Source organism: Pan paniscus, chromosome 1 (assembly GCF_029289425.2).
Source record: "Pan paniscus chromosome 1, NHGRI_mPanPan1-v2.0_pri, whole genome shotgun sequence".
NCBI classification, from domain to species: domain Eukaryota; kingdom Metazoa; phylum Chordata; class Mammalia; order Primates; family Hominidae; genus Pan; species Pan paniscus.
This window is the reverse complement of record NC_073249.2, coordinates 117,987,001-118,012,535: the sequence shown is the minus strand read 5'-3', so window position 1 is coordinate 118,012,535 and position 25,535 is coordinate 117,987,001. Positions and strand designations below refer to the sequence as shown.

The 25,535-nt window shown below is 47.8% G+C and overlaps 2 protein-coding genes across 5 annotated transcripts in view; both read right to left on the bottom strand.

Moving 5' to 3' along the window:
- Positions 1–593: 593 nt before the first annotated feature.
- Positions 594–15,443, bottom strand: MYBPHL (myosin binding protein H like). Of its 2 annotated transcripts, XM_034932858.3 has the most exons (9): positions 14,872–15,443; positions 6,412–6,500; positions 5,665–5,860; positions 5,293–5,432; positions 5,026–5,185; positions 4,478–4,614; positions 3,360–3,546; positions 2,460–2,503; positions 594–1,240 (listed from the first exon to the last, which is right to left on the bottom strand). In XM_034932858.3, the coding sequence occupies exons 1-8, from the start codon at positions 15,014–15,016 to the stop codon at positions 2,493–2,495; spliced, it is 1,065 nt and encodes a 354-aa protein (XP_034788749.1). In that variant the 5' UTR covers positions 15,017–15,443; the 3' UTR covers positions 594–1,240; positions 2,460–2,492. The 2 variants fall into 2 exon arrangements, with proteins under 2 accessions (XP_034788749.1, XP_054970916.1); XM_055114941.2 differs by lacking the exons at positions 594–1,240; positions 2,460–2,503 and having other exon boundaries at positions 2,511–3,546.
- A 2,158-nt stretch (positions 15,444–17,601) lies between these two features.
- SORT1 (sortilin 1) overlaps positions 17,602–25,535 on the bottom strand; it is an 88,237-nt gene continuing 80,303 nt past the window's right edge. For all 3 annotated transcript variants that reach the window (XM_055114907.2, XM_034932867.3, XM_055114918.2), the window contains exons 17-20: positions 24,866–24,974; positions 22,695–22,801; positions 22,284–22,407; positions 17,602–22,080 (exon numbers count right to left, since the gene is read on the bottom strand). In XM_055114907.2, coding sequence (XP_054970882.1) covers positions 22,066–22,080; positions 22,284–22,407; positions 22,695–22,801; positions 24,866–24,974 — 355 coding nt within the window. In that variant the 3' untranslated portion in view covers positions 17,602–22,065. The remainder of the gene's footprint in view (positions 22,081–22,283; positions 22,408–22,694; positions 22,802–24,865; positions 24,975–25,535) is intronic.

Sequence of the window (25,535 nt, the reverse complement as noted above, 5' to 3'; positions counted from 1 at the left end):
CTGAACTCTTAACCTCAAGTGATCCGCCTGCCTTGGCCTCACAAAGTGCTAGGATTACGGGCGTGAGACGCCATGCCCAGCCTAATTTTTGTATTTTTATAGAGATGGGGTTTCACCATGTTGGCTGGGCTTGTCTCGAACTCCTGACCTCAAGTGATCCATCCGCCTCGGCTTCCCAAAGTTCTGGGATTACAGGCATGAGCCACATTGCCCAGCCCTCCAATTTCTTGAGTATCATTCCAGCCCTCAGGTCTTGGGGCTCTGTCTATAATTAGCTATGTGCATATTTGTGTTCTGCTGTTTGCCTCTTTGTGGTGGATGTGCGTCCTGTTATCCCAACTTAAATTGGAAAGCCCATACAGGCAGAGAGCAAGTCATCTTCGGCATCTCTTTCCCGCACTTAGTACTGTGGAGGGTTGAATTCAGTTGTGTCGTAGATGTCTAGGGAAAAGGACAGTGTTAGAAACCTCTGTGGAAGCGAATGTGGTTGTGGGAAGATAAAGGGGAGTCTTAAGGCCCTGTGGTTCCTTACAGCCTGGCTAAAGGATAGCAACTTTCCAAATGTTTCATAGAAAGTCTCAAATACAGGGACACGTAGGCACTGGGGAACCACATATTTATTTAGATGAATCCAAACCAGACATGGTGCCGAAGCTCCTGGAGGACACAGTCTCACCACTGGCAGGCTTCCTGGAGGCACTGAAAAGAGGGAGCACTTTGTAGCCATGACAGCAAATGGCCAGAGGACACCAGGCTGCTGAGGGCACCGTTGTCACGGTCCCTGGCTCCTGTGCCATGAATTCACTTCATTGCTGGGCACTGGCTGTGAGAGAGGGAAAGGGGCAACTAACAGGAACACAAGTATCATTAACACAGAGAGGGAGGTGAGGGAGGGAGAGTTGTCTCTGCAAGCCGACTGTCGGAGAGCGCTTTCCTGAGAAGTCTGTACTTGTAACGCACCCCTTTAGGCTTTCATTTGCTACATACCAGTGAGAGCCTTAAATAAATGTCTTATGGGATCAAATTCATTTCCAATTTCCATCAGCCAGCAGCTACAAGTCGGAGAGGACACTGGGAACTTGTTCTCTTTAGTTCTGTCTCAAGCTTCTTTTTCACCTTATGCATCACTTTGTTCACAACATAGCTAATGTGAATGACGGAAAATCTAAAAAAGCTGTCCAGTTCTAAATGATGAGCTGAGCTGTCTTTTGCCAATAATGTGCTGCTTGGGACCACACACCTAAAGGTTAAATTATAATTGACATAAATGAGAAAGAGGATTTTCTTCTCTTGGAAGGGAAGGAATCCATAAGCTTCAAAGTAAAAAACAAATATATTAATCCATTTTTTTTTACCATGCTCATGATCCTGAGGCGTTTACTCAGTCAGCAGGAGCAGCGTCCCCTGTCCTTACACACCCCACGGGCACAAGGTGCTGTGACTCTTGTGGGTTCCTGCACTCTGAATTGTTCCCTTGACACCTTTTCCTACAATACCTGCTCAGCTCCCTCCCACAGAATCTCCTTATGATTAGGTGGATGCTGTCACTCTTCTTCAGAGGACCATTCATTAGGTTTAATTCCTACCATCGACTTGAGGAGTGCAGACATAGAGAGGATATGACAAAAGCAGACTGCATCTACTATAAATTCTCTCCACAGGGATGACAGTATCGCTTTTAAAAATGGTTACAACAGGCTGGGCGCGGTGGCTCATGCCTGTAATCCCAGCACTTTGGGAGGCCAAGGCGGGTGGATCATGAGGTCAGGAGATCGAGACCATCCTGGTTAACACAGTGAAACCCCGTCTCTACTAAAAAAAAAAAAAAAAAAAAAAATTGCCGGGCGTGGTGGTGGGCGCCTGTAGTCCCAGCTACTCTGGAGGCTGAGGCAGGAGAATGGCATGAACCCGGCAGGCAGAGCTTGCAGTGAGCCGAGATAGCGCCACTGCACTCCAGCCTGGGCGACAAAGCGAGACTCTGTCTCAAAATAAATAAATAAATAAATAAATAAATAAATAAATAAATAGTTACAACAGCTGGGCATGTCGGCTCTCACCTGTAATCCCAGCACTTTGGGAGGCCGAGGTGAGTGGATCACTTGAGGTCAGGAGTTCGAGACCAGCCTGGCCAACATGGTGAAACTCCATCAATACTAAAAGTAGAAAAATTAGCCGGGCATGGTGGCGGGCGCCTGCCATCCCAGCTACTCGAGAGGTTGAGGCACAAGAATTGCTTGAACCCAGGAGGCAGAGGTTGCAGTGAGCCAAGATGGCGCCACTGCACTCCAGCCTGGGCAACAGAGCAAGACATCATTTCAAAAAAAAAATGGTTACAACAAAAGTGGCCACCAGTGGATACATGACTGAAAGGCTCAGGAATGCACCTCTGTCCCTGACTCAACAACACTAGCCATAAACAGGAACTAATCCAGTGAGACATCTTGCCTCTCTTTACTTACCTTTGTCAGAGTACCATGCCTTCTTAGGTGTCCTCAATTAGGAACTGTAATAATTCGGACATTTCTCAGTGTTAACATCTCAGAAATCTCTGAGAAACTTTCTTTCAGAGCATTAGAAAGGAATATTCTATTTCAGGTTCTTGGGGAGTCAATGGTGCTAATTAGGTAGTCTATACATAGAGAAGAACAGGACATGTAAGGGCTCATTCATTCTTGATCCATGCAACAAACATTTAGAGTGCCTACTGTGTGTCAGAAACTGGGCTAGACACTGGGGGGACAAAGGCAAATAAGACAATGTCCCTACCCTCAAAATGCTTATAATTTAATAGGGAAACATATCTATAAATAGATAATTATAAAACAGTATGTTAAACACAATGATAGAGATCTGAACAAGGTGACAGGTATAGATAAGTGATTAAATAAGGAAGTAGAGAGGATATGCAATATTACCTATAAATAAACTGGAGGGGAAGTGAAATAAAGCCTGACAAACAGTTGCAGCTTTCCTAGGCTGAGTCGGAAGATTGCACAGCATAAAGAAAAATGAGCTGAGCGAGGACCTGGAGACCTGGGCTATTTCCACCAGTGCCAGGTGATCAACTAACTGACACTGGGAATCTTGGGCAAACCAGTTCCCTCCCTGTACTTTCGTCTTCTCATTTGCAAAATGGAAATAACAATTCTTCCTATATTATTGAATTGTGATGGAGAGAAATGAGATAGTAGATAATTAAAATGTCTCCTCCAATACATCCTGATGATGACAGTGATGAAAGAGTCCAGCGGAGGAACCCCTTCTCCCCCTAGGCTTGCGTCTCTGTTCCCTGACTCTTCCACCGGTGGAGAGAGGAGGTGACTGGCACCCTAAGGCACTAGTTCTCGTCTTGCCCTTACCTTTCACATCCACCCGACAGTCCACAGATGCCTCCCCTAGGGGGTTCACCGCCTTGCAGGTATAGATGCCTCCATCAAAGGGACCCGGCTTGCGGATCTCTAGGGAGCAGATTCCCAGGTGAGTCAGGGCTCTGTACTTAGGGTTGCCTTGGATATCCATCTTGTTCTTCAGCCAGATGATCTTGGGCTGGAAGACAAAGATGAGGGAGGCAGCAAGGAGGGGCGAGGGTAAGAACCAATAGTCTTTCTGTGCTCAGTTTCTGGGACTCTGTCTATATAGAGATAATGGCTTTCTGGAAGGCTCCCTGTTCCTTATGTTGTGGGAAGGGTTTCCCCTTCCAGTGCCACCAGCAGTCCCCCAAGCTCCTTCTCTTGTTTGAAAATAGCACCTGAAACTTCATTTTCTTTACCAATATTTCTGACTGGAAGAAAACTGCTAACTTCCGTTCCGGGCTCTCAGGCAGCCCCTTTATGGATCAGAAGCACTGAGCATCAGGCTCACCTCTTGTGAACCATCCATATTCTGTTCCCACTGCTGACTTGCGAGTTGCCTCTGTCCCCTCTGGTTAGAGAGTAGCTTCTAGAGTGGACTCTTGATATGCCCCTTCTGAGATGTTATCTCCATGTAGTCTTGCCCAGACTCAAAACCCAAAAGATTCTTGGTACAGGTTGTTAATGGTGTTTTCTGCTGTGTGTGGAGCATGATGACTAGATTGTAAATAGACAGAGAGCCTTGCTCAGGGTTGTGGCAAAAGGCTGAACTCTAGGCAGCTTGCATGTGCACGGCCCTGATGGGATGAGGTATGCATGGGAAGGAGAAACCACAGGGACTTTCACTCCTACCACAGAAACAACTTGAAGCGCATGCCTAATTGCCAGCAGGTCAGTAAGCAACACCTCCATATATCAGAAACAAACATTCAAAAGGAAATGTCATTCTCATCAGTCCGTCTTGGACTCCAAGCACCCCGACTGTTCCTAAATACCGTGCTGTAGAAGAGGCAGATGGCGGTGATGGTAACAGATGTTATGTTACAGTGCTCTGCAACTCGGCTTAGGTTAGGACAGGCAGGAACAAGAAGCAGCTCAGCACAGCGCCCCCCAGAGCCCCCACTCACCCGGGGAGAGGCGCGGACACAGCAGAAGAGCTGGGTATTATAGCCGGTGACTGTAGTGCAGTCGGCCAGAGGCTGGGTAAACTTTGGGGCTTCAGAGAAGTCTCGTTGGGCAAACCCCTTGGTCTTGTAAACAGTAGCTGAGGGCACCAAGAGGGGCTGGCATGTAGCTTCTGAGATCCCAGCCCTCGTCGACTCTTTATCCTTAGTATTTTTTTTTTTTTTTTTTGAGGTGGAGTCTCTATTGCCCAGGCTGGAGTGCAGTGGCACGATCTCAGCTCACTGCAACCTCCAACTCCCAAGTTCAAGCAATTCTCCTGCCTTAGCCTCCTGAGTAGCTGGGAGTACAGGCGTGCACCACCATGCCTGGCTAATTTTTGTATTTTTAGTAGAGATGAGGTTTCACCATGTTGTCCAGGCTGGTCTTGAACTCCTGACCTCAGGTGATCCGCCTGCCTTGGCCTCCCAAAGTGCTGGAATTAGAGGCGTGAGCCACTGTGCCCGGCCTATCCTTAAGTCTTCCCAGCTCATGATCCCCATGCCTCCCTTACCTGCTTTCTGGATGTGGGCGAGGTCCGTGGTGATGGGGGCTGTTTCACTGAGTCCGCACTGGTTTTCAGCAAAGACACGGAAGGCATAGGAGTTGCCGATGATGAGGTCAGAGACGATGCAGCTGGTGCGGTGATAGTGCTCCAGCACCGTGAACCACAGCTGCGGGGCCGAACATGATGCCAGAAATCAGCCACCCCATGTGGAGCTACCAGAGGCCTGTCCCAACATGCCCTCTTCCACCCTCCTTCCTTCCCAGCTGGCCTCACCCCGGATTTTGTGTCAGCCTTCTGCACCGTGTATCCCAGAAGTGCTGTATTCCCCGTATCTTGGGGAGGTGTCCATTCCAGTGTAGCGCTGAAGCCCCAAACGTCCACCAACTTAATACTCTGAGGAGGGCCTGGCCTCTCTGAAAGGGCAAAGCCATGGCAGTGGGCGTGGAACATCCCACATGCATTGAAGTCACTTCAGGAGTGCCCTAGCCCCTTTTTCTTCTCAGCTACCCCTCCTGCGCCCACCCTGTGTCCCAGACATGACGTGGGAGCCTTGCCCCAGCTTCCCCAGCTCTCTGAGCTGGCTCCTCTTCAGCCTGGAGAGGGAGTTCCTGAGGACCCCCCCATCTCCCACTTCCCCCACCGTACCAATCACCAGGATGTCAATGGTGGCGGTGGCCTCCAGCCCACCCAGCTGCACACGGAGTTGGTAGCGACCTGAGTCAGCACGTTGGGCTTCTCGGATGAAGAGGATGGAGTCTCGCTCACCATTCCGCACACTCACACGCCTGGTGTCCAAGGCACAGCCATCGTGTGTCCAGATGGCTTGAGGTTTGGGCTTGCCCTGAGGAATGAGGGTAATGCTTTGAGCAGCCCCGAGAGGCTTCCTGACTCTCCCTGCTGCTGTAGGGGTCCTGTCCACCCCAGGTCCACAGGGAGGCTTGACTTGGAGCTGCACATTCCTTGAGTTAGAAGTTGGTGGACCCTCCCGGGGGCCTCCTCCTTTCAGCAACAGCCTAAGGATCTTGGGAAAGAGGGATGGCTTTGAGTCTCCCAATCTCTGAGAGCTTAGGTCATGAACACCCGGGGCAGCTGGGACCAATTGAATAGCCACTTAAACTCCCAAGAACCCTTCTAACTGCAAGCTCCGAGGCTTCTGTAGACTGAAGGGCATGGATTAGCTTCACACCATCTCATGGGTGCACACCCAGTCCTATCCAAACCCACCTTCAGGAGTGCAGAGGTCATTTGGCCTCAGACTTCTGGTGGTGTGACCCCTTCTATCCAAGGCTGGGAAGATTGCCCCTCTGCTAGCAGGACTCTTGGTATCTGTTTCCAAATCCAAAACCTGCACTGGCCCCAGACATGGACCCAGTATGGGGCTGGCATGATCACCTGGAATGGGATTAGTAGGTTCACTGTGTCCCCAACCTTCCGGATGTAGGTCTGCCTCAGGGCCCGAGGTAGCCAGATCTTGGGGTGCTCTGAGTGATGGAAAGAGAGAGAATAGGAGATGGATACTCAGAGAAAGTAAATCCTGCATCCAGCTGCCTGCTGTGGATGAGTGGCCCAGGAATCGGTCACCAAATTAAGCCCTTCTTAGAGGGGAGGGGAAGAGTGCTCCCATCATCCTGCTGGGATTTGGGGATGAGGGGTTGGCTTAAGGAACACCCCGGGAAACATTAAAGTCTCAGCAGAAGGAACACTGGAGTGCGAGTCTGACAGTTCTCTTAATTCGTAACTCTCAAGTACTGACTTTCCATCATCTGGAGGCATTCCATCCTGATGGAGGCATTTTTATTTTTCTGTTTGTGTACAGACCAGCCTAGTCTGTGTGGTTTGTCTTTCCACCCTTTTCTACATTTGTCCTTAATACCATTCCTTTTATCAAGGCCACTTTCCATGTCAATCCTGACCTCCCAGTTAGGTGTGGGTCTCAGGAGAATGCTCTCCATTCTGCAGGCAGAGTCAACACCCTGACCTCCCCAGCTGCCCACGGAGACACTGATGTCACTGCAGACAGAGCACGTGTCTGGGTCCCTTCCTCTGCATGGCCACTCTGCTCCCGGGCGCCTGCACAGTCTTCTTCCAGTTTGCAGAGGATCATTTTGTACAGATTCTGGGACAGATTAGGTCCACCACTCATTTCCCTTTGATCTCACAGGTCTGTCCCAGTGAGAAGTAGAGATTAGATGATGTGTATGGGCTTCCAGGATGAAGACAGGAAATGCTTGGAAAAGTGCTGAGTGTAGGTTTGGAGATTGACCAGGTGTCATTTCTCTCCTCTTGGGATGCCTCACACTGTCTCAGCTGCCGAAGCACAAACATTCCACCTGCGTTCCCTTGGGGGCCTGGCTGAGACGAACACCATTTTCTGGCCTTTTCCTGGCTGCTGTCTCCTCCTTTCTCAGGCACAGGCAGTCGCCTGGCTGATATTATCTTCAGTAGAATGTGATAGTGCTTCAGTTCCCAACAACCCAGGATTCTTGCCACAGTTCATTCTTGGCAGTTGGAAGAACTTCACCCCTGGTACATTCCTGTGGCAAACAGCATGACTGCTCGATAGTGGATTCCAGACTCTTTGATAGCACACACTTCTGTGAAAATACTTCCCTGAGCATTCACTATGACATATGTATGTTTACTTATAGATGAACTGTTTAAATACATACATTACATAACACAAACATGTAAGTGATGCAACTGAAACAGAGCTTCTTCTGTGTCCTTCCTCCAGCTCAATCAGCAAGCATTGTCCAGAGAACTTCACTCTGAGTCTCCCCATGATAATCTCAAGGTCGCGAGACCTTTGCAAATGAAGATCAATGGCAATGTACAGTGCACACGGTCCGTTTGATTTCTGCAGTTTCCTTTTGTGCTGTGTGGCTTACGTTTTCACCTGGGCTGTGCCTGTCTTAGACTGCACCTCAGGAATATGTGACGAGGGGACTTGATGGGCCTGAGTGCCCGTCCTCCCTGCCCTGCTCAGGTCTTGACTGCCTCAGCATAGATGCAGCAGCTGCAGGCGGCTGAGTGACCCTGCTGTGGCTGCCCTCGGCTGGGCTCTGGTGGCTTGGGAGGGGCGGGACATGAAGAACAGAAGAAGCGTTTGTGTGATGGGCTCCTCTCCTGTGGCCATCTTGGCAAGCAACCAAAGAGTTGAAGACGGGCGGATATGACTTAATAGTGTTTTGAAAAAGAGGGCCGTACTTGGAAAGGAGGGTCAAAACCTCATCTTGTCAGGCTTGGTTCCCCACTGTTGGGGGAGGAAATAACCCTTTCTACATTTGCTGGGGAGAGGGCTGGAGAGAAGCTGGCTCTGCTGTCCCTGTGCCGCCTGCCTACAGAATGTCGGCATTAGCAAGGGCCTGTAAGCACCAGAACAAGGATGCTGGGAGCAAGAGGGCTCCGAGAAAGAAGCCGGTATTCTGGAGACCTCCCGGCTAGCTGTGACGACGTGCCTGGCACCAGAGACTCCTGCCTCCCCATCTAAGATTGTGTGTCTGAAGGACCCATTCTCAGAGCACTAGCTGTGTCTTGCCCACCAGTGTCCACCCAGCAATGAGCACCATAGTCAGGGCTTGGACAGTGGCCTGACCCTGGAGGGAGGAGGCCCAGAGGGAAGGCGGGGGCTAGACATACCCAAGAACTGCAAAGGGTTGAGGCGGGGAGAGGAACCCAGGCCTTCACCCCTGACAGAAGTGCCCGCTGAGCCCCGCCCTGCTGAGACCTCAGGTAGGGAATGGGCTGTTATGGGTAGCTGTGAGCTGATGTATGTGTTTCCACCTAGTGTTTCTGTTGTTTCTTAGAAAAACACATGGGAAAATGTTAGCATTCTTACACCTGAACTAAAGAGAAAAATGAAAGAAATGGGTTTATGTGGAACATAAGCTAAGGTGTGGGAGTTAGAGGAAGAGGAGCAGACTGGCCCTTGAGATCTAGAGGGGATCCTGGCTGGGCAGAGAGCAAGGAAGGAGGCTGCCCGCGAGGACGGCAGTCTCTCCCTCCCTGGACGGCTCCATTGCCGGTTCTCTGCTTGTCAGTGGGTTTCCTGACAAGATGACGAAACTTAAGTCTCTAGAATGGACTCTGAGGATGTGTAGGTGAGGCCTCTGCTCCCAGCAGGCTCCCGGCTCCCTGTGGGAGGGCAGAGGATGGACGTGAGGCTAACTCAGCTGACTACGTGCAGAGGTGGCAGGAGAGAGAGTGGCAGCTTCAGATGCCCACTCAGCAGGTCAGCAGCATGCTCTCCAATCGCCTCTCAACCCAACCCAGGCGCAATCTGACTCTTTGCTAAGAATGTGAACGCCGGGGCTCATTTGAGGCATCTCTTTTCACACATCCGCAGTCAAGCGAGGTGTAAATTGTACTGACCTTGGGGAGGCATGGCTTCCCCTGATGCCCAAGGTCTTTCTCCTCCTCAGATGACAGGAGGGATGTGAACCAAAGCCTAGAGTCTTTAAGAGCCTAGGTTTTCTAAGAGCAGGTCTGTGAGAGTCACAGTTTGGTTTTCTCCCTTCATGGGGTCTTAGAGAAAAGGCATCTTGAAAAGTCCTTTGAGGGCCTTTGGTTCTGAGTTAGGCTCTCTCTGTACAATGTTTCTCTCAGACAGGATGCTGTTTAATTCTTTCTAAAAAATTCTTAGAGAAAACTACTTCAGGCCGGGCGCAGTGGCTCATGCCTGTAATTCCAGCACTTTGGGAGGCTAAGGAGGGTGGATCACCTGAGGTCAGAAGTTCAAGACCAGCCTGGTCAACATGGTGAAACCCCATCTCTACTAAACATACAAAAATTAGCCAGGTGTGGTGGCGGGCACCTGTAATCCCAGCTACTTGGGAGGCTGAGGCAGGAAAATCGCTTGAACCTGGGAGGCAGAAGTTGCAGTGAGCCGAGATTGCACCATTGCGCTCCAGCCTGGGCAATAAGAGCAAAACTTCATCTCAAAAAGAAAAAAAAAAAAAGAGAGAGAAAACTACTTCAAGTCCAAAGATCTTGACTTCTGATTAGAAAATTCCTCCTAATACCTACCCTACTTTTATCCTGCTAAAGTTTATGCCTGTTTTACTATTCTATAATTGTTCCTATCCTCTCATAATTCCCTTTTATGGGATCAGTCTTTCTCCAGAGGCTCCCTAGGGGCTGTATAGTTCAGACCGATGTTACTAACTATGACCTGGAGAGCCAAGAACCAAGATGGAAGCATTGGAGAAGTGGAGAGGGTGTGTGTGTGTGTGTTTGTATGAGTGTGTATGTGTGTGTGTGTGTGTGTGTGAATGTGTGTGTTTGTGTACGTGCATGAATGTGTGTATGGGTGTGTTTACGTGTGTCTGTGAATGGTGTGTGTATGTGTATGAGAGTGTGTGTGTGAGAGAGAGGGAGCCTGCATACACACGTGCCTATGTAGGTGAAGGGTTACCAAAAGAGGGTGAATGCAGGAGGCTAGCTATGGCTTTGAAACTATCCAGAGGTTTCCAGAAATCCAAGAAGTACCGGGATTTCTTAGAGAAACATTACCAGATGCCTAGGATGTGGCCTTGGTCTACTCAGAAACCTGTCTGGAGGAGTGCAATGGGAAAGGAGTGGGACAAGAGTGTCACTTTCTTGAAGGCCATGAAACTAAGGTCAGAAAAAATAAAAGGACATAGGAACAGGCAACACTTCTCTGAGGAAAAGACTCCACCCCACCCCGTCCCTATGTTACAGTCGTCCCCCTAGTGCTTGATGGTTTTAGCCCTGGCTCACTGTCTCTCCAACACCCTCTCCATGCGGTATGCCTCTCCAGGCATAACTCCTGCTGGTCCCAACACCCATGTTTCCAGTCCCCGTAGGGTCTCTCACATCTGGCCCACCACTCCTCCAATAACTTTGTCCTCTCCTAATTCAGCCAATGGTCCCTGTGGCCATTCTCTAGACCAAGAGCTACAATCCTTCTATGATCAGAATTACAAGCATCCCACTGTCTCATCACCACCTCTATAACAGAGATGGCTAACTGGCCAAAAAAAATGTATGTTACCCCTTCCGTAGCGTAGCTATCTCTGAGAAGTGGCTGCCCGGCCACCTTTTGCTGGATGGCTACGCGACCAGTTTTTGCCAATGAGACGTAAGTGGCAATGGTGAGAATCACATCTGGTCCCAGGCTTTGAAGAAGTTAGATTTCTATTTTCCTCTTCTGCTAGCTGTACACAGATGATCACGGGCCCTAAGGAATGGCAGAGCCCCAAGATGAAAGAGGCCTGGGTCCTTGAATTACCACATGGAGGAGAAGTATCTGCAGAATGGTTTTTAGTTCTTACGCTAGTAAGAAATAGATGTGTCATTCCTGAGACCTGTTTCATTCACTAGTATACCTAACTAATATAATCTTTATCCCTTTAGCTCACTTCCTCCAGTGCTCCAATACCAGCAATTCTTTGGCACCACTGAGATCTGTGATCCATTGTCCTACCACCCTCTCACTACCTAGCACCCCTTTCATGTTAGCACTTTCTTCACCACCCAACTTAGATTGCACGGTCATTATTATACTCTCTCTCTTGCACTCACTCAAATCCCTGAGTCCTCTTTGACTTCATTGCACTCTCTTGGCAATACCTAACCCTTGTTAAATAAACTTCCCACCCACTCAGTGGCTGTATCTGCACAGAGTAACAGGACTGGGGGAAAATACAAAATTATGTGGAGTTTAACTTGAGGGCCATTAATAGTGACCACCACCTCCAAGTGAACTCTGGCAATTCTACTAGACTTCCCAAGTTCACTCGGTCTCCCATTGTCCTGGGTGACTATCGCACACCTTTCTCTTCTAAAACCTCCCTACCTTCTCCCTCATTCTCATTCCCAGTTGTTGATCTTGCTAGTGTCTAAGGCCCACCTACAGTCTATTCTTAACATGGCCAGCTGGAAAAATCCTTAAAATCTACACTTGGTCCTGTCAGTCCTTACTCCCAGTCCCTGCACTGGCTGGCTGGCTGTCTCGTAGACAAACCAAAGTCTTCACAGCGGCCGTGCTACCTCTCAGACTGAAATACTGCCACTGTCTCCCTCCCTGTGCTACAGCCACAATGGCCCCAACCCATAAAGCACACTCCTGCCTCAGGGTCCTTGCAGTTGTTCTCTCTGTGTGGAAAATATTCCCCCAAATATCTGCATGCATTGCTTTCTCACATCCTTTAAGTTGCTGCTCAAATGTCACCTTATTAGTGAGACCCTCACTGAATATTCCATTTGAAGCAGGAAGCCTGCATGCTTCCTACCCGAAGCACGTTCTATCCCCGTCCCTGCATTAGTTTTGGCACAGCATTTCTCACCATCTGACATATTAGATACTTTACTTGTTTATTTATTGTCTAGCTCCCTCCACTAGAATCTAACTTCCATGAGGGCAGTTATTTTTACCTATTTTGTTCATTTCTGTAATTCTGGCACCTAGAAGAGCGCCTGGCACATCATAGGCACAACCTAAATATTTGTGGAAGGAAGGAGGAGGAAAGGAAGGACGGAAGGAAGGAGGGAAGAAAGGTCACTCCTAGGCATGAGATTCAGTTTCCCATGCCTGGAAGACACAGAACAGTTCAGATTGAAAGAGAACACAGAGTCAGTTGGAGCGATGATGCTGAAGTCAGCAGATGGGCTCTTTCTCCTCCACCTCAGGGTCCCATCTTCTCCATGGGAGGGATGCAGCTTGTTCCCCAGCCTCTCCCTGTTTTGGAAGCTCTTCTCTGACCCCTGCCAAGCTTTGTCTCCAGGACACAGTACTCAGTGTAGTGCTGAGGACAGACATAGAACTGTTTACCAATGCCGGCCACCTACTCCTGCTTATTTAGCCATGTAGCAGGCTTGCCAAACTAAAAGCTCATTGTTGGCCATTTGCAGTTGGTTTTGATCTTGCAAATTAATTTCTATTTCTGATGCCTGCTCTAGTTCCCATGTTTTCACATGCTTCCTGTGATACTCAGTCCCAGAGCTCTCTGTAAGGAAGAGGAGTTAGGAGGAAGAAAGGCTTTGGAGCTCTCAGGGGGCTTAGGGGTCATCTAGTCCAGGCCCATGCATGGCACCCTGAAGGATCTTTGGTGGGGGTTTGGGGCTGTGTAGGCTCTCTGAACTTTTTTGTGTATTTTTCCAGGGGCAAGAGTCCACAGCTGGCATTAGATTTTCCTAGGGGTCCATATCCACCAAAAGGTTAAGACCCTGATTTGGTTCAACTCCTCAATTTACAGATGAGAAAATGGGAGTGGATTGACTTGCCTAGGGCCACAGAACAGAGCTAAGATTTGAACTCATGACTTCTTTGTTCCAAGTAGTTAACAGATGCACATATATTGTGCAAAGTATTCAAAGGTGTTCTTATTGCCAGTGACTTCTGGGATACCACTGGGTTGAGCCACTGGGTGCTAGTGGCCCTGAGGCCTGCAGTGTACAGAGCTGCTGCACATGAGAGACTTTGGGCTGCATTTGCGGGCCCGTGACTGGGGGCTGTCAGGAGCTGGCTGCAGCCAGAGGGGAGAAGCATGGGGGAGATGAGCACTCTCCCTTGTGCTTTTGGGAAGACCAGTAGAGAGAGCCGAGGTGTCAGCAGTCCTGGCTCTCATTCTCCTGCTGCCTGTCACTTCTTCTCTGGGCCTTTTAAGGGAAGAAACTGGTTTTCTGCCTCCATCACCCTAGCTTAATATATTTACACTAACTTTTGCTCCCTTCATCTTCAACGGGACAAACTTGGCCAGCTCTCTGCCCTTGACATTCAAATAGTTTCTGGAAACCTGGCCTCTCCCATGAGGATAAGAGGCAGACAGCGTCTGCTGCACAACCCTATGGAGGTAGAACGCAGCCTTCACCTCTCACTTGGAAATATTTGATCATTTATTTACATCTTAGTTTGGCCTCTTCCAAGGCACCCTGGATCATCTCAGCAATCCTTTCAACTACCCTGATAGGTAGATGTTATTAATCACCATTTTACAGAGCGAAAATGGAATCTGAGCAGTCCAGTGACTTGTCCAAGGTCACAGGGCTGTTAGAGGCGGCACTAGGAATTGAGCCTAGAGCTTTGCCTCCAAGTCTAGTATATCTTTTCCCCTGCCTCTTCCTGCCCTAGGAGTCCACGTGTTTCTTGTTTGTGGTCTTTTCATCCTCTTAAGACTTTCAGGTGAGCGCCACGAAGTGGTTAGCTACAGAGGCCTCAGCCAGGGCATTCAGGGATGGGCGGCAGGAAGCTCGGGGTTGGAATTCCTCACTTGGGAACGCCTCTTTGCTGAGAGGCACACAGAGACCATTGTGAAGGGGAAATTGAATGCTTCTCCCAGGAGAGCGCCACTTCCGTGGAGCTCAGACTCTGAGGGGTCAGGATCTCCTATGGGAGCAGTGGGGGGTTGGAGGAGGTCCTGACCCCGTGGTACTGCCCAGCAGGAGGCCGAGTGTCACTGTGCTGCCCCACTCTTAGCCCCCCCATTGCCATAGCATTTTATTTCCCTGTTCCTTCAGCAGACAGTCACTATCTCTTACCCCTCAGTCCCTTCCTGACTGGCCATTAGTATATCAGGTCTTCCCAGTCCCTATGACAATTTTTTAAAAGGTAAAAATATAAACAGATCATTTTTAGTCACTGTAAAGTGCCACCAACACCATCACTGACTTCTCAGCTAAAACACAAAAACTTAGCAGGGACATTTGAGCAGCAAGTTAGACTCCATCAAGGACAAGGGATGGGGGCTCCCACGAATGATCTCCAGCCTAATCACCAATCCTATAAAGTCTTCAGCTCTGCAGAAAACCTGAGGCGCCGCTCAGGAAGGTGGCGATGTCTTCCCCAACTCCCACCACCCGGCCTCCCCACCCTCCCCACCTGCCATGGGTCACCTTCTATAGGGGGCAGGAGCTGGGGAGTGGGGCTGCCAGCCCCCTGTCCAGGTGAAGCCTGGGGTGGTTCAGCATCCGCTGGGCTGGCTTCTTTCACCTTCAGCTTGGATCCTGCGGCCACCTCCGGAGCTGTGGCTGCCTCCATGCTGGGCCTTCCCAGAGGCTGAGCTCCAGCTCTAGATTTTCACTGCTGGTGATGAGGGAGGGGCTGAGCACCTGCTCCCAGGCTGGCCTCCCGGGTCCCAGCCACAGGGTTACGTAACTGGGCTGGCCTTCCCCACTCAGCTACGCCCAGCAGAAAGGCTGAAGTAGGGGTTGAGGGAGAGAGGAGGATCAGACAGCAGCCCAGAATAGCCCCAGGAGGACTGAGGTGTCCCTGTTATCTCGGGAGAGAGATGACACCCCCCACAGCACCAGGGAGGGAGAGCTTGAACACACCATCCAAAAGGGACCTCTAATTTCTGTAGGGAGGGTTGAGTGACATCTCTGCTCCTGACCTCCAGTTCATCCCGTGGGGCATTCAGGTCCCAAAGAAGGGGCCCAGGATTAGCTGACTCACAGCAACGCCTGAACTGCTGTTTCTCCCTCTGCTCCCACATTCAATGAGTTGTAAAGTCTTATCAACTCGACCTTTACAGGGCCTGTCCCATCCTCCCCCGCTCCCCGGGGGCAGCGGGCACAGCGCAGTGGTAGGTGGAGACTGCACTCGCACTGGCTGCCCAGGTGCCACTTGGGGCTCTGTCACCAACTAGCTGTGTGACTCACAACACCTCACAGTCTCTCTTCAGTCTGTTTCCTCATCTGTAAAATGGAGATAATTATAACCATAGGGTCGTTGTGAGGATTAAAGAGGTAATCTCTGTAAAGTGCTTAGCAGAGTGTAGCCGACTAAGTGCTTGATAAATGTAAGCTATTTTTAGGTCAGGCCAGCACTTCCCCCTTTGAGAGCTGTCAATGGCTGCCTTGCCTATTAGATGAAGTACAAATAAAGGGAGAGGCAGCAGTGGTGGAGGGAGGCGAGCTCAGAGACCTGCGTGTGACTTCTGGCTGTACCACTCACTCACCAGCTGGGACTCTGGGCAAATGGCCGACTCGGAGTCTCAAGTCCCAGTCTATGAAACAAAGGATGATGCCATGATTGTGTTGAGGATAAAATGATACAATCTATAGGAAAGTGGCCAGCTCACAGCAGGTGCTAGTCACATACTACAGGTCCTACATGATTTCCAGACTTAGCAAACCATCTTTCTATACGTGTTGTACATGCCATGGACACTGCCGCCTATCATACTCCTACCTTCTTATCTCCAGAAGCCAGCATCCCTCTGCATTTTAAAATGCTTTAATTTTAGAGCAGTTTGAGAGTCACAGCAAAGCTGAGTGGAAAGTACAGGGTTCCCATAGCCCCCTACTCACCCCTGTATTTTTTTCATGGAAAAAAAATGGGTGCAGTTGAACAAATGGACTGACTTCTTACTCATTTTTGCCTTCAATTTTGGGGTAATTGGTAAGATCCCAGGAGCCTGTGTTATCTTGGGGTGACAGAAGCTCAGCCTCTTTGTAACTGGTATAGGAGCTAAGGTCCAGGACAATCTGTTTATTGGGGCCTTGGATGGCCTATGGGGTTGATTTGGTTGGCAGAAGACTGGGTTTTTGCCATATCAGAACTAGTTTGAAGGTCTTTCTGAACTATTTTTCCTGCTTGACCCAGCCAAGGCCCCATAAGTGTGGACAGTCTCCTAGCCAGGAGGCCCCAAATACACCCCCTTTTACACAACACGTAACCCATCTTTTGGTGAGGAAATTGGCCCAGGCTGAGTCTTAGCCCTTCGTTGGAGCGAAGGTGTAAAGAATCAACTTTAAGATGCAGGTTCCTAAGGTTTGCCCATCAGAAAGTCTAATTCAATAGGTCTGGGGTGCTATCCAGAAATCTGCACCTAAAAAAACCAACCTAGTGACTCTGGCGCAGGAAATCTTGGAATACCATGTTAGATAGAATTCCTTCAAATAAAACAACGATCTTAGATAATGTCCTGGGGTAGGAACTCTCCCATCAGATGGTGGCCTCAGGAACAAGGGCTTTGCCCTGTCATCTTCAGACCAAGGTGCTGGAGTATTACATGGAATATTGCCCCAGGCTAGCAGGGTAGGATGGCTAACGGTTCCAGACGGGTGGGCAGGAACCTCTCTTAAATGCTTTGCAAGAGAGGAAGGCTGCAACTCTCCAAAGGTCCTTAAATGAAAGGGACAAGAAAGGGCCCGTAAGAACAGCAAGAGAAATGTAAGAGGAGCAGATGGGAAGTTACAAAGCTGAACTTCTCAGTGCCGCCAGGGGTCAAACCTGCTCAAAAGAACACAGAATTCAAGGAGTAATTATCTGTTGCTGTGTCCAGAAGGAAGAGTGTAGCAACTGAAACCTGTGAAGGTATGTGGGGTGGGTGCGTAGACTTTCTAGGAGGAAGAACAAGAAAGCTGGTCGTATACACACCCACGGGAGGAAGATCTGTATGAGCACTAAGAGCAAGAAAATGAAGAACAAGAAAATTAGGTAATTTATGGCTCACATTTTTGTGAGACGTTTTCCTCATAGATGACCGAATACATTTCATGCTATAAATGTACAGTCCTGGCTCTTTAAATGGCTTGTTCTCTGGTTGCTGGAGTCTGATTCTGAAGCAAGAAAACTGGAAAAAGTATATCAACAAACTGTAGCTTAGTCATTTCAGTAGGTCAGGTAACAAAGTCCAGTCTGTTTTATTTTTAACCCAAATATTCCAAATATACAGAAAATTACCAGTACAAAGTTAAACACATTCAGATTTATTTACACAATGCTAAAGAAATTTGAGTTTTATTTCCATTTTGTGGAATTTTATTATGGGGTCTGGCTTTAATGTGTAACTGACGTGGGTCACTGAAACTCGATTATCCCACCTCACATGCAATTTTCTGTCCCAAGGGAATAGAAAACTTGGGTTTTTAGGGCACATGCAGTAATGATCTTAATACTGCTTTACACTTTCGTGGGAAGGCAGCTGTCCCACAGCTTGGGGAAGGACCACATGCTCAGAAAGGGAACAAGAGAGAGGGCTGAACAACAGGCACATGGGGACCCTGAGCATTTCTGTGCACGAGGATAAGGAGAGTATGATGACCAAAACCCTCCTCCCTAGAGGTCCAAACACAGGAGGTGGGCCAAATCATCAGGGAACAGTCAGTCACCCGCTTGTGGCTGAGGGCATGCGGAGGATGAGAACTACATTAAGGATCTGGGGCATAGCAATAAATCATTACCATGTACACTATACAGTTTATATATGTATATATGTACACACACATATATATAAAGGTACAGATTAGTTTATGTTATTCCTTATAAACAAGTACACTTAAGAATGTACTGGTGTGAAGAAATGCATACTGCAAGTTGTTTCAAATTAATGTTCTGACTCTTGTTATTATAATGCAACCTAACCAAGAAATCAACATGCTCCTGCTATTTCAATGATGCTTCATGAGGGCAAGGCCTGGGCTCTGCTAGGGCAGGATGGTGCTCCTAGAGCTACCTGAGCTGGACAAACCCATGGCAGACAGAACAGAAAGTCTGGCACCTGCTGACTCCGGCTCTCCCTGTCACTTCATCACACAGCAAATCTTAAAACTTTGGTTTTTTCAAAGGACATTTAAGTCCATGTTCATTTTCCTGCTTCAGGGAAGATGGTAGCAAAGTTGAAAGCCGAATCCCTTCCTATTTTAGCACTTCCAAGTATCCTGGATGAATATAGGGGCGAGGGGCTACACTGACAATGAGCAGGATGCACTCTAGGTCATTGTGGACAGGCACGGAGCTCTTGAGAGCACTGCTCAAAGGAAAGAGGGAATCTCTACCTGGATGGTTGGCCTGGAAACTAAATAATGACTAATGCCAGGCCAGCCCCGTTACCCTGGGGTGGGTGTGGATGGCCCTGGGCTCCCCTCCGTATCCTGGTATCGTGACGAAGGCCATGAGAACCAGCTCTGGTTTACAGACTCGATGCAGGAGCTGGAGGTGGCCAGCACATTACCAGCCTGTCAAGGAGGAAAGACCAGCTTGGGCATGGAGAGGCCCAGAGGCAAGCATCAGAGCAAGAGAGAGGAGGTGGGAAGTCCATTCAGAGGCAGACGTAGATTCTACGTTCCAGTTACGGCTGATCTATGGACTCTCCTGAGCCCGCCCCCAGAACTGCCACAACTCTCCAAAGGCTTTTATTCTTCGAAATAGAGTTGCCATTGAATTAAAAGCCTACAGGAGAGACGGGCCTGGTCTGTGGTCTCACTAAAGCCCAATGCCCAATTAGGTCCAGAGAAGAAAGAAGAGTGAGTTCCCTACCTGGATTTAAGAACTCGGACCACTTTGGACTGGTTTGTCCAATCTCTCTTATAATGCTAAATTCCACTGCTGAAGCCTCCAGAAATGATCTCTTCTGCTACATCAAGCCTGGGAGTTTACACAATGATACACTATGTTTTACCTTCAAAGATAATGCTCCTAACATGAGTAGGACAAATTAGAAATCTATTTTTTTAGAAGCTGTAACAGATTTGGGCTCTCTTACTCTCTGGCTGAGGGGCACACATTTGTGAGTGAGCAGGTTGATAAAGAAAGCTAACTAGCCAATAATGAGAATGAGCCAGGCTGGCTGTCAGTCTTCAAACCAACAGAGCTAGCCAGCCCGGGGTGGAAACCAGGATGGGGAGGGAGACCCATCAGTGGAGAGTCCACTCCTGCACTCTTGAGCAGTGACCCTCAATGAGGGGAGGGGCAGTTTCTGCAAACATATTTAAAATTCCCATTACTTTTGTTTTCAGCCATGAAAGACAGGAAAATACAATTTTCTGTTCACCAAGGAGGCAAAAAGGTGCTAAATACTGCTCGGAAACAAATGCCACTGATCCTTGTCATAAAGAACAGCAAGTCATCTACAAGAAGGCAGCCTTGCTCAAAGTGGTCAGCACTCGCATGTGTAAAGATTTCCAAGAGTTCTGAAGACAGCCAGCCAGCACTGCTTATCACACACACGGGGACCCTGAACAACTGACTCCATCCCAAGAACATTGTGAGGTTCAAATGACATTATGTGAGTGAAGGTGCTCTGAAAATTTGCCAAGTTCCACAGAAATCCCAGATATCATTAAAAGCGAAGAGCCCTATCGTATACGGTTAGAGAAGAATATTAAGTTTCCTACGTCTTAAAACGAGTAAGAGGATTACCATGTATTGGTGCATCTGCCCACAGTGAGTACATGCTGGGAGAAAGGTGAGTGGTGTAAACAGTTCTTTTCTGAGTACCAAATTCACTTTGGGCAGGAGGGAGGGTGGGGCAGAGGCTGACATTTTCATTTGTGAGCTGGTATATCTTCGGAATTATTTTTAATTTTAAAACCATGCAAAATGAATAAGCAAAAAGACTAGTGCACTCCAGCCCTAACCATATTATCTTCACAAAAACTGCCTCAACTTTATTTTCTAACTGAAGCTCCCTGACTCATTTCATTCTACTGCAGTTTTAACGTCTCTAAAAGTCTCCATCCACTCTCTCCCCGACTTTCCACGCAGCTGTTAATCCATTCTGGGGAGGAGAGAACTTAGCCATCTGCTCACATTCTGACAAAAGTTAATTTGGCACTTCAAATAAAAAAAAAAAAACACACAAAACTGACTTTCTAGCCACAAAATAAACTAGTAGCAAATGGTATCTACCAAAGAATGTCCCAGTCATAATCATTGGGAGAAACTGTGACCCGCACAGTAGCTACATTAAGACCAAAAACTTTCCATACTATATTTCTATATAGCAAATATTCAAGCTGTATTAAAACTAATTATTGCAGCTTTCCATTACTATATGGCCACCCCAAAATCCACCCAACTACATTCTATAATTTATTTAATTTAGAGAAGTATCAAATGGAAAACTTCTTTTAATCCAAAATAAGAACTTAATGTATCACACAAAGCATCATCTAGACTGGAAGTGTGTTTTCAATTGGTTCCTCCAAAATTTTCGTGTCAACAAATTACTTGGCAAAGTCAGAAAAAAGGGGTGAGAAGGAAAGCCTGGTAATAAAATTCTAATTTTTTAAGTCTATAAATCTGAAAAAATCTCTAGTCCTGGTTCCATGTACAACAGCAACCTAAGAAGCAGCAGATAGGCAGCCATTGTCATGATTTAGCAACGAGCCACACGACAGTTAAGAAGGGAACATGGAAGACTGTGAGGTTCCGTCTTCGGGGGTTCACACTGTGTACCCGACAATCAACTCTAGGGAAGAGATCATTCAGCCTGGGCAGACTTCCAGCTAAGTTTGTACCCTGTCCTTGAGTAAGTCTACTGGCACACACACAAAGCACAGCTTGAAAAATCTCAGAAGAAGCAAGAGTTTCTCTTTTAATAGGTGCTATATCTAGTCAATTCTCTGCTGCTCCCTTCTTCCTGCCCCAAGTTAAAAATATTGCCCTGTAAGTTTTCCTGATGTACTGTGTGGGAAGCACATGGTTAAGTTAGTTGCCAAAGGGCAATTAACAAGGGTATTGCCTAAACAAGGGAAAAGAAAAATCACTGTGGTCTGTGGTCTCTGAAAAAAAAAAAAGAGTAAGTGGGATCTGTGTGAGGAGCTGGTGTGCAGTGTTCTTGGAGTAGGACTGTCCCCAGATGGAGAAAAGCCGGCCAGGCTGTGCCAGCCTCTGCAGCCTGTTTTCATCTCTACAGCTGTTTCGTCTCGCCAGCAGAGCCCAGGGATGGTACCAAGTACACTGTGAGAGCTGATGCTGGAGTTGGCAGATGCCCTGGGGCAGGCGCCATGCAGAACACACAGAAGTGGGGTTAGTGAAAAGGTCCCTTTGAATTCCATTTCGTTTCCCTTAAAAAACAAAAACAAAAGCCCATACTTTGCAAAGAGACAGGACGAGAAATAAGAAGTTAAAGAATTTAAAATGTCTCCCTTTTTCTCAGAGCCAATTGTAAAAAAGTACTCAGGGTTCCCCACCCAAACCCTGCATTTCTTTAGTGTAGGTCCTTTTGGCTTTGATGGAAGCAGCAGAAACAGAGCTGGGTCCCTCGCAATGGGAAATTTATTTCCCGAAGCTGGAGCCACAGGGAGTGTAAGAGGTACTGTGGTTCCACCATCCATGCTGGGTCCAGCTCCTCTGAAGAGCTATTCCAAGAGGTCCTGAAAAAGACATGCACCATATTACCGACAGACCACAACACTCCTATTTCAAAAGCAATCACCTAGTTTCTGGGCTTGCCAAATCTTATGGTCATTAAGTCGCCTTGGCCCTGGCATATCTTGATCATGAATAGAAGACAGACTTTATTTTCTTGTATTTTTGGGTGGGGGGGGTACTACCATTCAAGAAGAAATAGCCTCACCTCATCTGAGTCATCATGATAACCACTTTTATTAGTGTGGGAGGCTGTGTCCAAAGCATCCACACCATCCACGCCATTGGCCTCTGCATGCTGCTGCAGCACAGAGTATCGATGCACCAGGAACCTGTGAACAGAAACCTCCTTAACACTCGGTGGTACACAGCAGGGGTGCACTTCTTACAGGACTGTGGACTTTCTCAGTTTTATACACTCAGGAACGCATCACAGACACAGAAAGCACAGTCCATGGTTGACATATGAAAAATGTACGACATGAGAAGATTTGGGCCTGATTTTTCAGGAACAGTACTGCAAGTACCTAGTTTTTGCCAAGAGTAGACTCAGCCATATGCCCTAGATCAGCCTTCTGGCTTGAACTCAGTACCTTGGATTGACTTCTGTGTTCCTTACCTTCCCCCACAGACATATTTCTTCACAATGAGCACTCCTGCTACGACTGTGACCAGCATCAATCCCACGATGGCCAGGATAATTGGAACAGAATTTGACTTGGAATTCTTGAGAAATTAAAACACAAACACAAAAGTTTTAGGCATGCATATCCTAGGACTGAGGTCAAGGCAGCCACTCATTCCCCTCATCTCTTTGTGAATGATCTGCAGTCCTGATGCGCTTAATGATGGCTCTTTTCCAACCCCCCAAGATGAACCATCTCAGTGTTACCAGGAGAATATTATAGCTGGCAGAGAGTCATCTTAGCTCCAACTGCCTTGAACCTTCAAATTCTGTGGTTTAAATGTCAAAGTTACACTGGAAGCCTGGGCAACTGCCTAGATCAAGTATGATTGCTTCACACTACCACTGTTCACAAGTCTTGGGGCTTAAGGGTGGAGTAGGAAAGGGAGACTACTGTAACAGTAGGCTGAATGACTCTAGAACAGGGCCATTATCTGGGAAGAAGCTGTGTCAGAAGAACCAGGCAGGCCATTATATGACACCAAGATTTGTTTACTTAACTTTTTATATATTATTATAAATAAGTCTTATCATATCACTGTTTGCATGTGACCTACCTGCTTCTGGGTGGGAAATAGGGAGTGTGTGTTTTCAATGTATCCCAGAGGAGGCAGAGCTGGATTCTAGGACAAGCTGTGTCCCTGTGGGTGGGAGTCCTGTGCAATCACACACACGAACACTCTGAGGAGAGTCACCAGGAGCCCAGGACAAGGGTGCACAGGAGGAACTCGCCCCCTTACCAATACACACACCCACACACTCCTCTCCCATCATCTCCTTAATCCCACCCCTTGTCAGTCCCTCATCCCTTAGAACAGCAGAGAGGAGGGACTGCAGGTGATCCAGCTTGACCTCTCCTATTACGAATTGGGAAACGGGCCTGCTGTTGAGCATCTGAAGTCATGCTGCTGGTCTAGTGTTTCATTATCAAGAGGTTTCCTCTTTACACATCTCCAGTTCCACAGGTAGTTCAGTGATACAGATTTGGATGCAGCCTCATAACCTTTTTTTTTTTTTTTTTTTTTTTTAATTGAGACAGGATCTCACCTGTCACCCAGGCTGGAGTGCAGTGATATGATCATGGCTCACTGCAGCCTTGACCTCCCAGGCTCAGGTGATTCTCTCCCTTCAGCCTCCTGAGTAGCTGGGACTACAGGCACACACCACCACATCCGGCTAATTTTTGTATTTTTTTGGTAAAGATTGAGTTTCTCCATGTTGCCCAGGCTGCTCTCCAATTCATAGCCTCAACTGATCTCCCCACCTCAGCCTCCCAAAGTGCTGGGACTATACAGGAGTAAGCCACCATGCCCGACAGGTAACTTGCTTCATTTAAATCAAAACCAGCCCATTACCATAGCTCAATTTTTCACTTTGAACATACTTAACATGACTTGGTCAGAGATCCACCCTACCTATTGCCCAGTGCTCTTCTCTTCCACACATGCACAATTCCAGGTCATGGCCCTTCACAGACAACCTTTTTTTTTTGGTACGGAGTCTTGCTCTGTTGCCCAGGTTGGAGTGTAGCAGCACGATCTCGGCTCACTGCAACCTCCACCTCCCAGGTTCACATGATTCTCCTGCCTCAGCCTCCCGAGTAACTGGGACTACAGGTGTAAACCACCACACCCAGCTAATTTTTGTAATTTTAATTTTTGTATTTTTAGCAGAGACAGGGTTTCACCATGTTGGACAGCCTGGTCTTGAACTCCTGACCTCAGTGATCTGCCTGCCTTGGACTTCCAAAGTGCTGGGATTACAGGTGTGAGCCACTGTACCCAGCCCACAGACAACCTTTTTGTTTTCCTAAATGACTCTCAGCCTCAGAAATTTCCACAACTGTATGATTTTAAGAATTTTACAACTTTACAGAATATCATCCCCCAACCCTCAATAAGAAAAGAGCTTTCAGTAGGGTGAGCTTATCACTAGGTTACATGACCCATCCTTCATGCTAACAGCTTCCTGTATAAGGGAAGCCTGAGAGAAGTAGTTTGACCACTTTTTATCAGTAACAAAACTCTTGATGCTTTAACTTTGATTTTTCTTAGCAGAACACAAAATCCCATTTGTACCTGAAAACTAGACCTATTTTAACATACCTGTTTTTCCGGACTCAAAAAGTTGCTTGTGCATTTCTTTTTCAAGTCTTTTACTTCTCGAACTGGATTTACCCCACCCTGGCATTTGTCGCCTGGAATTTTCCGGTACCTACCAGGCAAAGAAGATTTGGTAACAGAAGATAAGGATGTATTCCTGGGTACCTGCCTATTTCTTGGAAACAAGATTTGAAAAGCTGCCGAAAAGCTTCCCATCCTTACGTCATCTTTCAGGCCTGGGGGGAATGTCCACAGGGATGTTTTGGGGGATATTTTGTGTAGTTTCAGGCCTTAAGCAAACTAAGCATCTCTGTCCCCTGCTGTCAGAAACATGCCTGTTCTTTCTACCTAAGAGACTGTGCCAAAGAAATCTGACCCCAAAAAAGCTCATTAACAAGTGGTACAAAATGGGAGAGGGGAAGTTATCAGGGGAGCGAGGTAATGAGGCCCGTCTAGAGCAGCACTGTCCAATATGGTGGCTACTTAAAATTGATTAAAATGAAAATTTCAGTTCCTCGGTTACACTAGTGTCCACAGCTATGTGTGGCTGGTGACTATCATATTGGGCACAGCAAATTACAGAACACTTCCATTACCAAAGAAAGTCCTATCAGACAGAGCTCTCCCTGGCTGTGCCTAAACTGTGTCAGACGAGCGATGGACGTTCATGGTG

What these genes read in the sequence shown, in the direction of transcription:
- MYBPHL (XM_055114941.2), bottom strand. Translation starts at nt 15,016, where the DNA reads ATGGAGGCAGCCACAGCTCCGGAGGTGGCCGCAGGATCCAAGCTGAAG. An exon ending in GCTCCTGCCCCCTATAGAAG is followed by an intron (nt 6,501 to 14,871) that starts GTGACCCATGGC and finishes TCCATCACTCAG; the next exon opens with AGCACCCCAAGATCTGGCTA. An exon ending in CATTGACATCCTGGTGATTG is followed by an intron (nt 5,433 to 5,664) that starts GTACGGTGGGGG and finishes TTGCCCTTTCAG; the next exon opens with AGAGGCCAGGCCCTCCTCAG.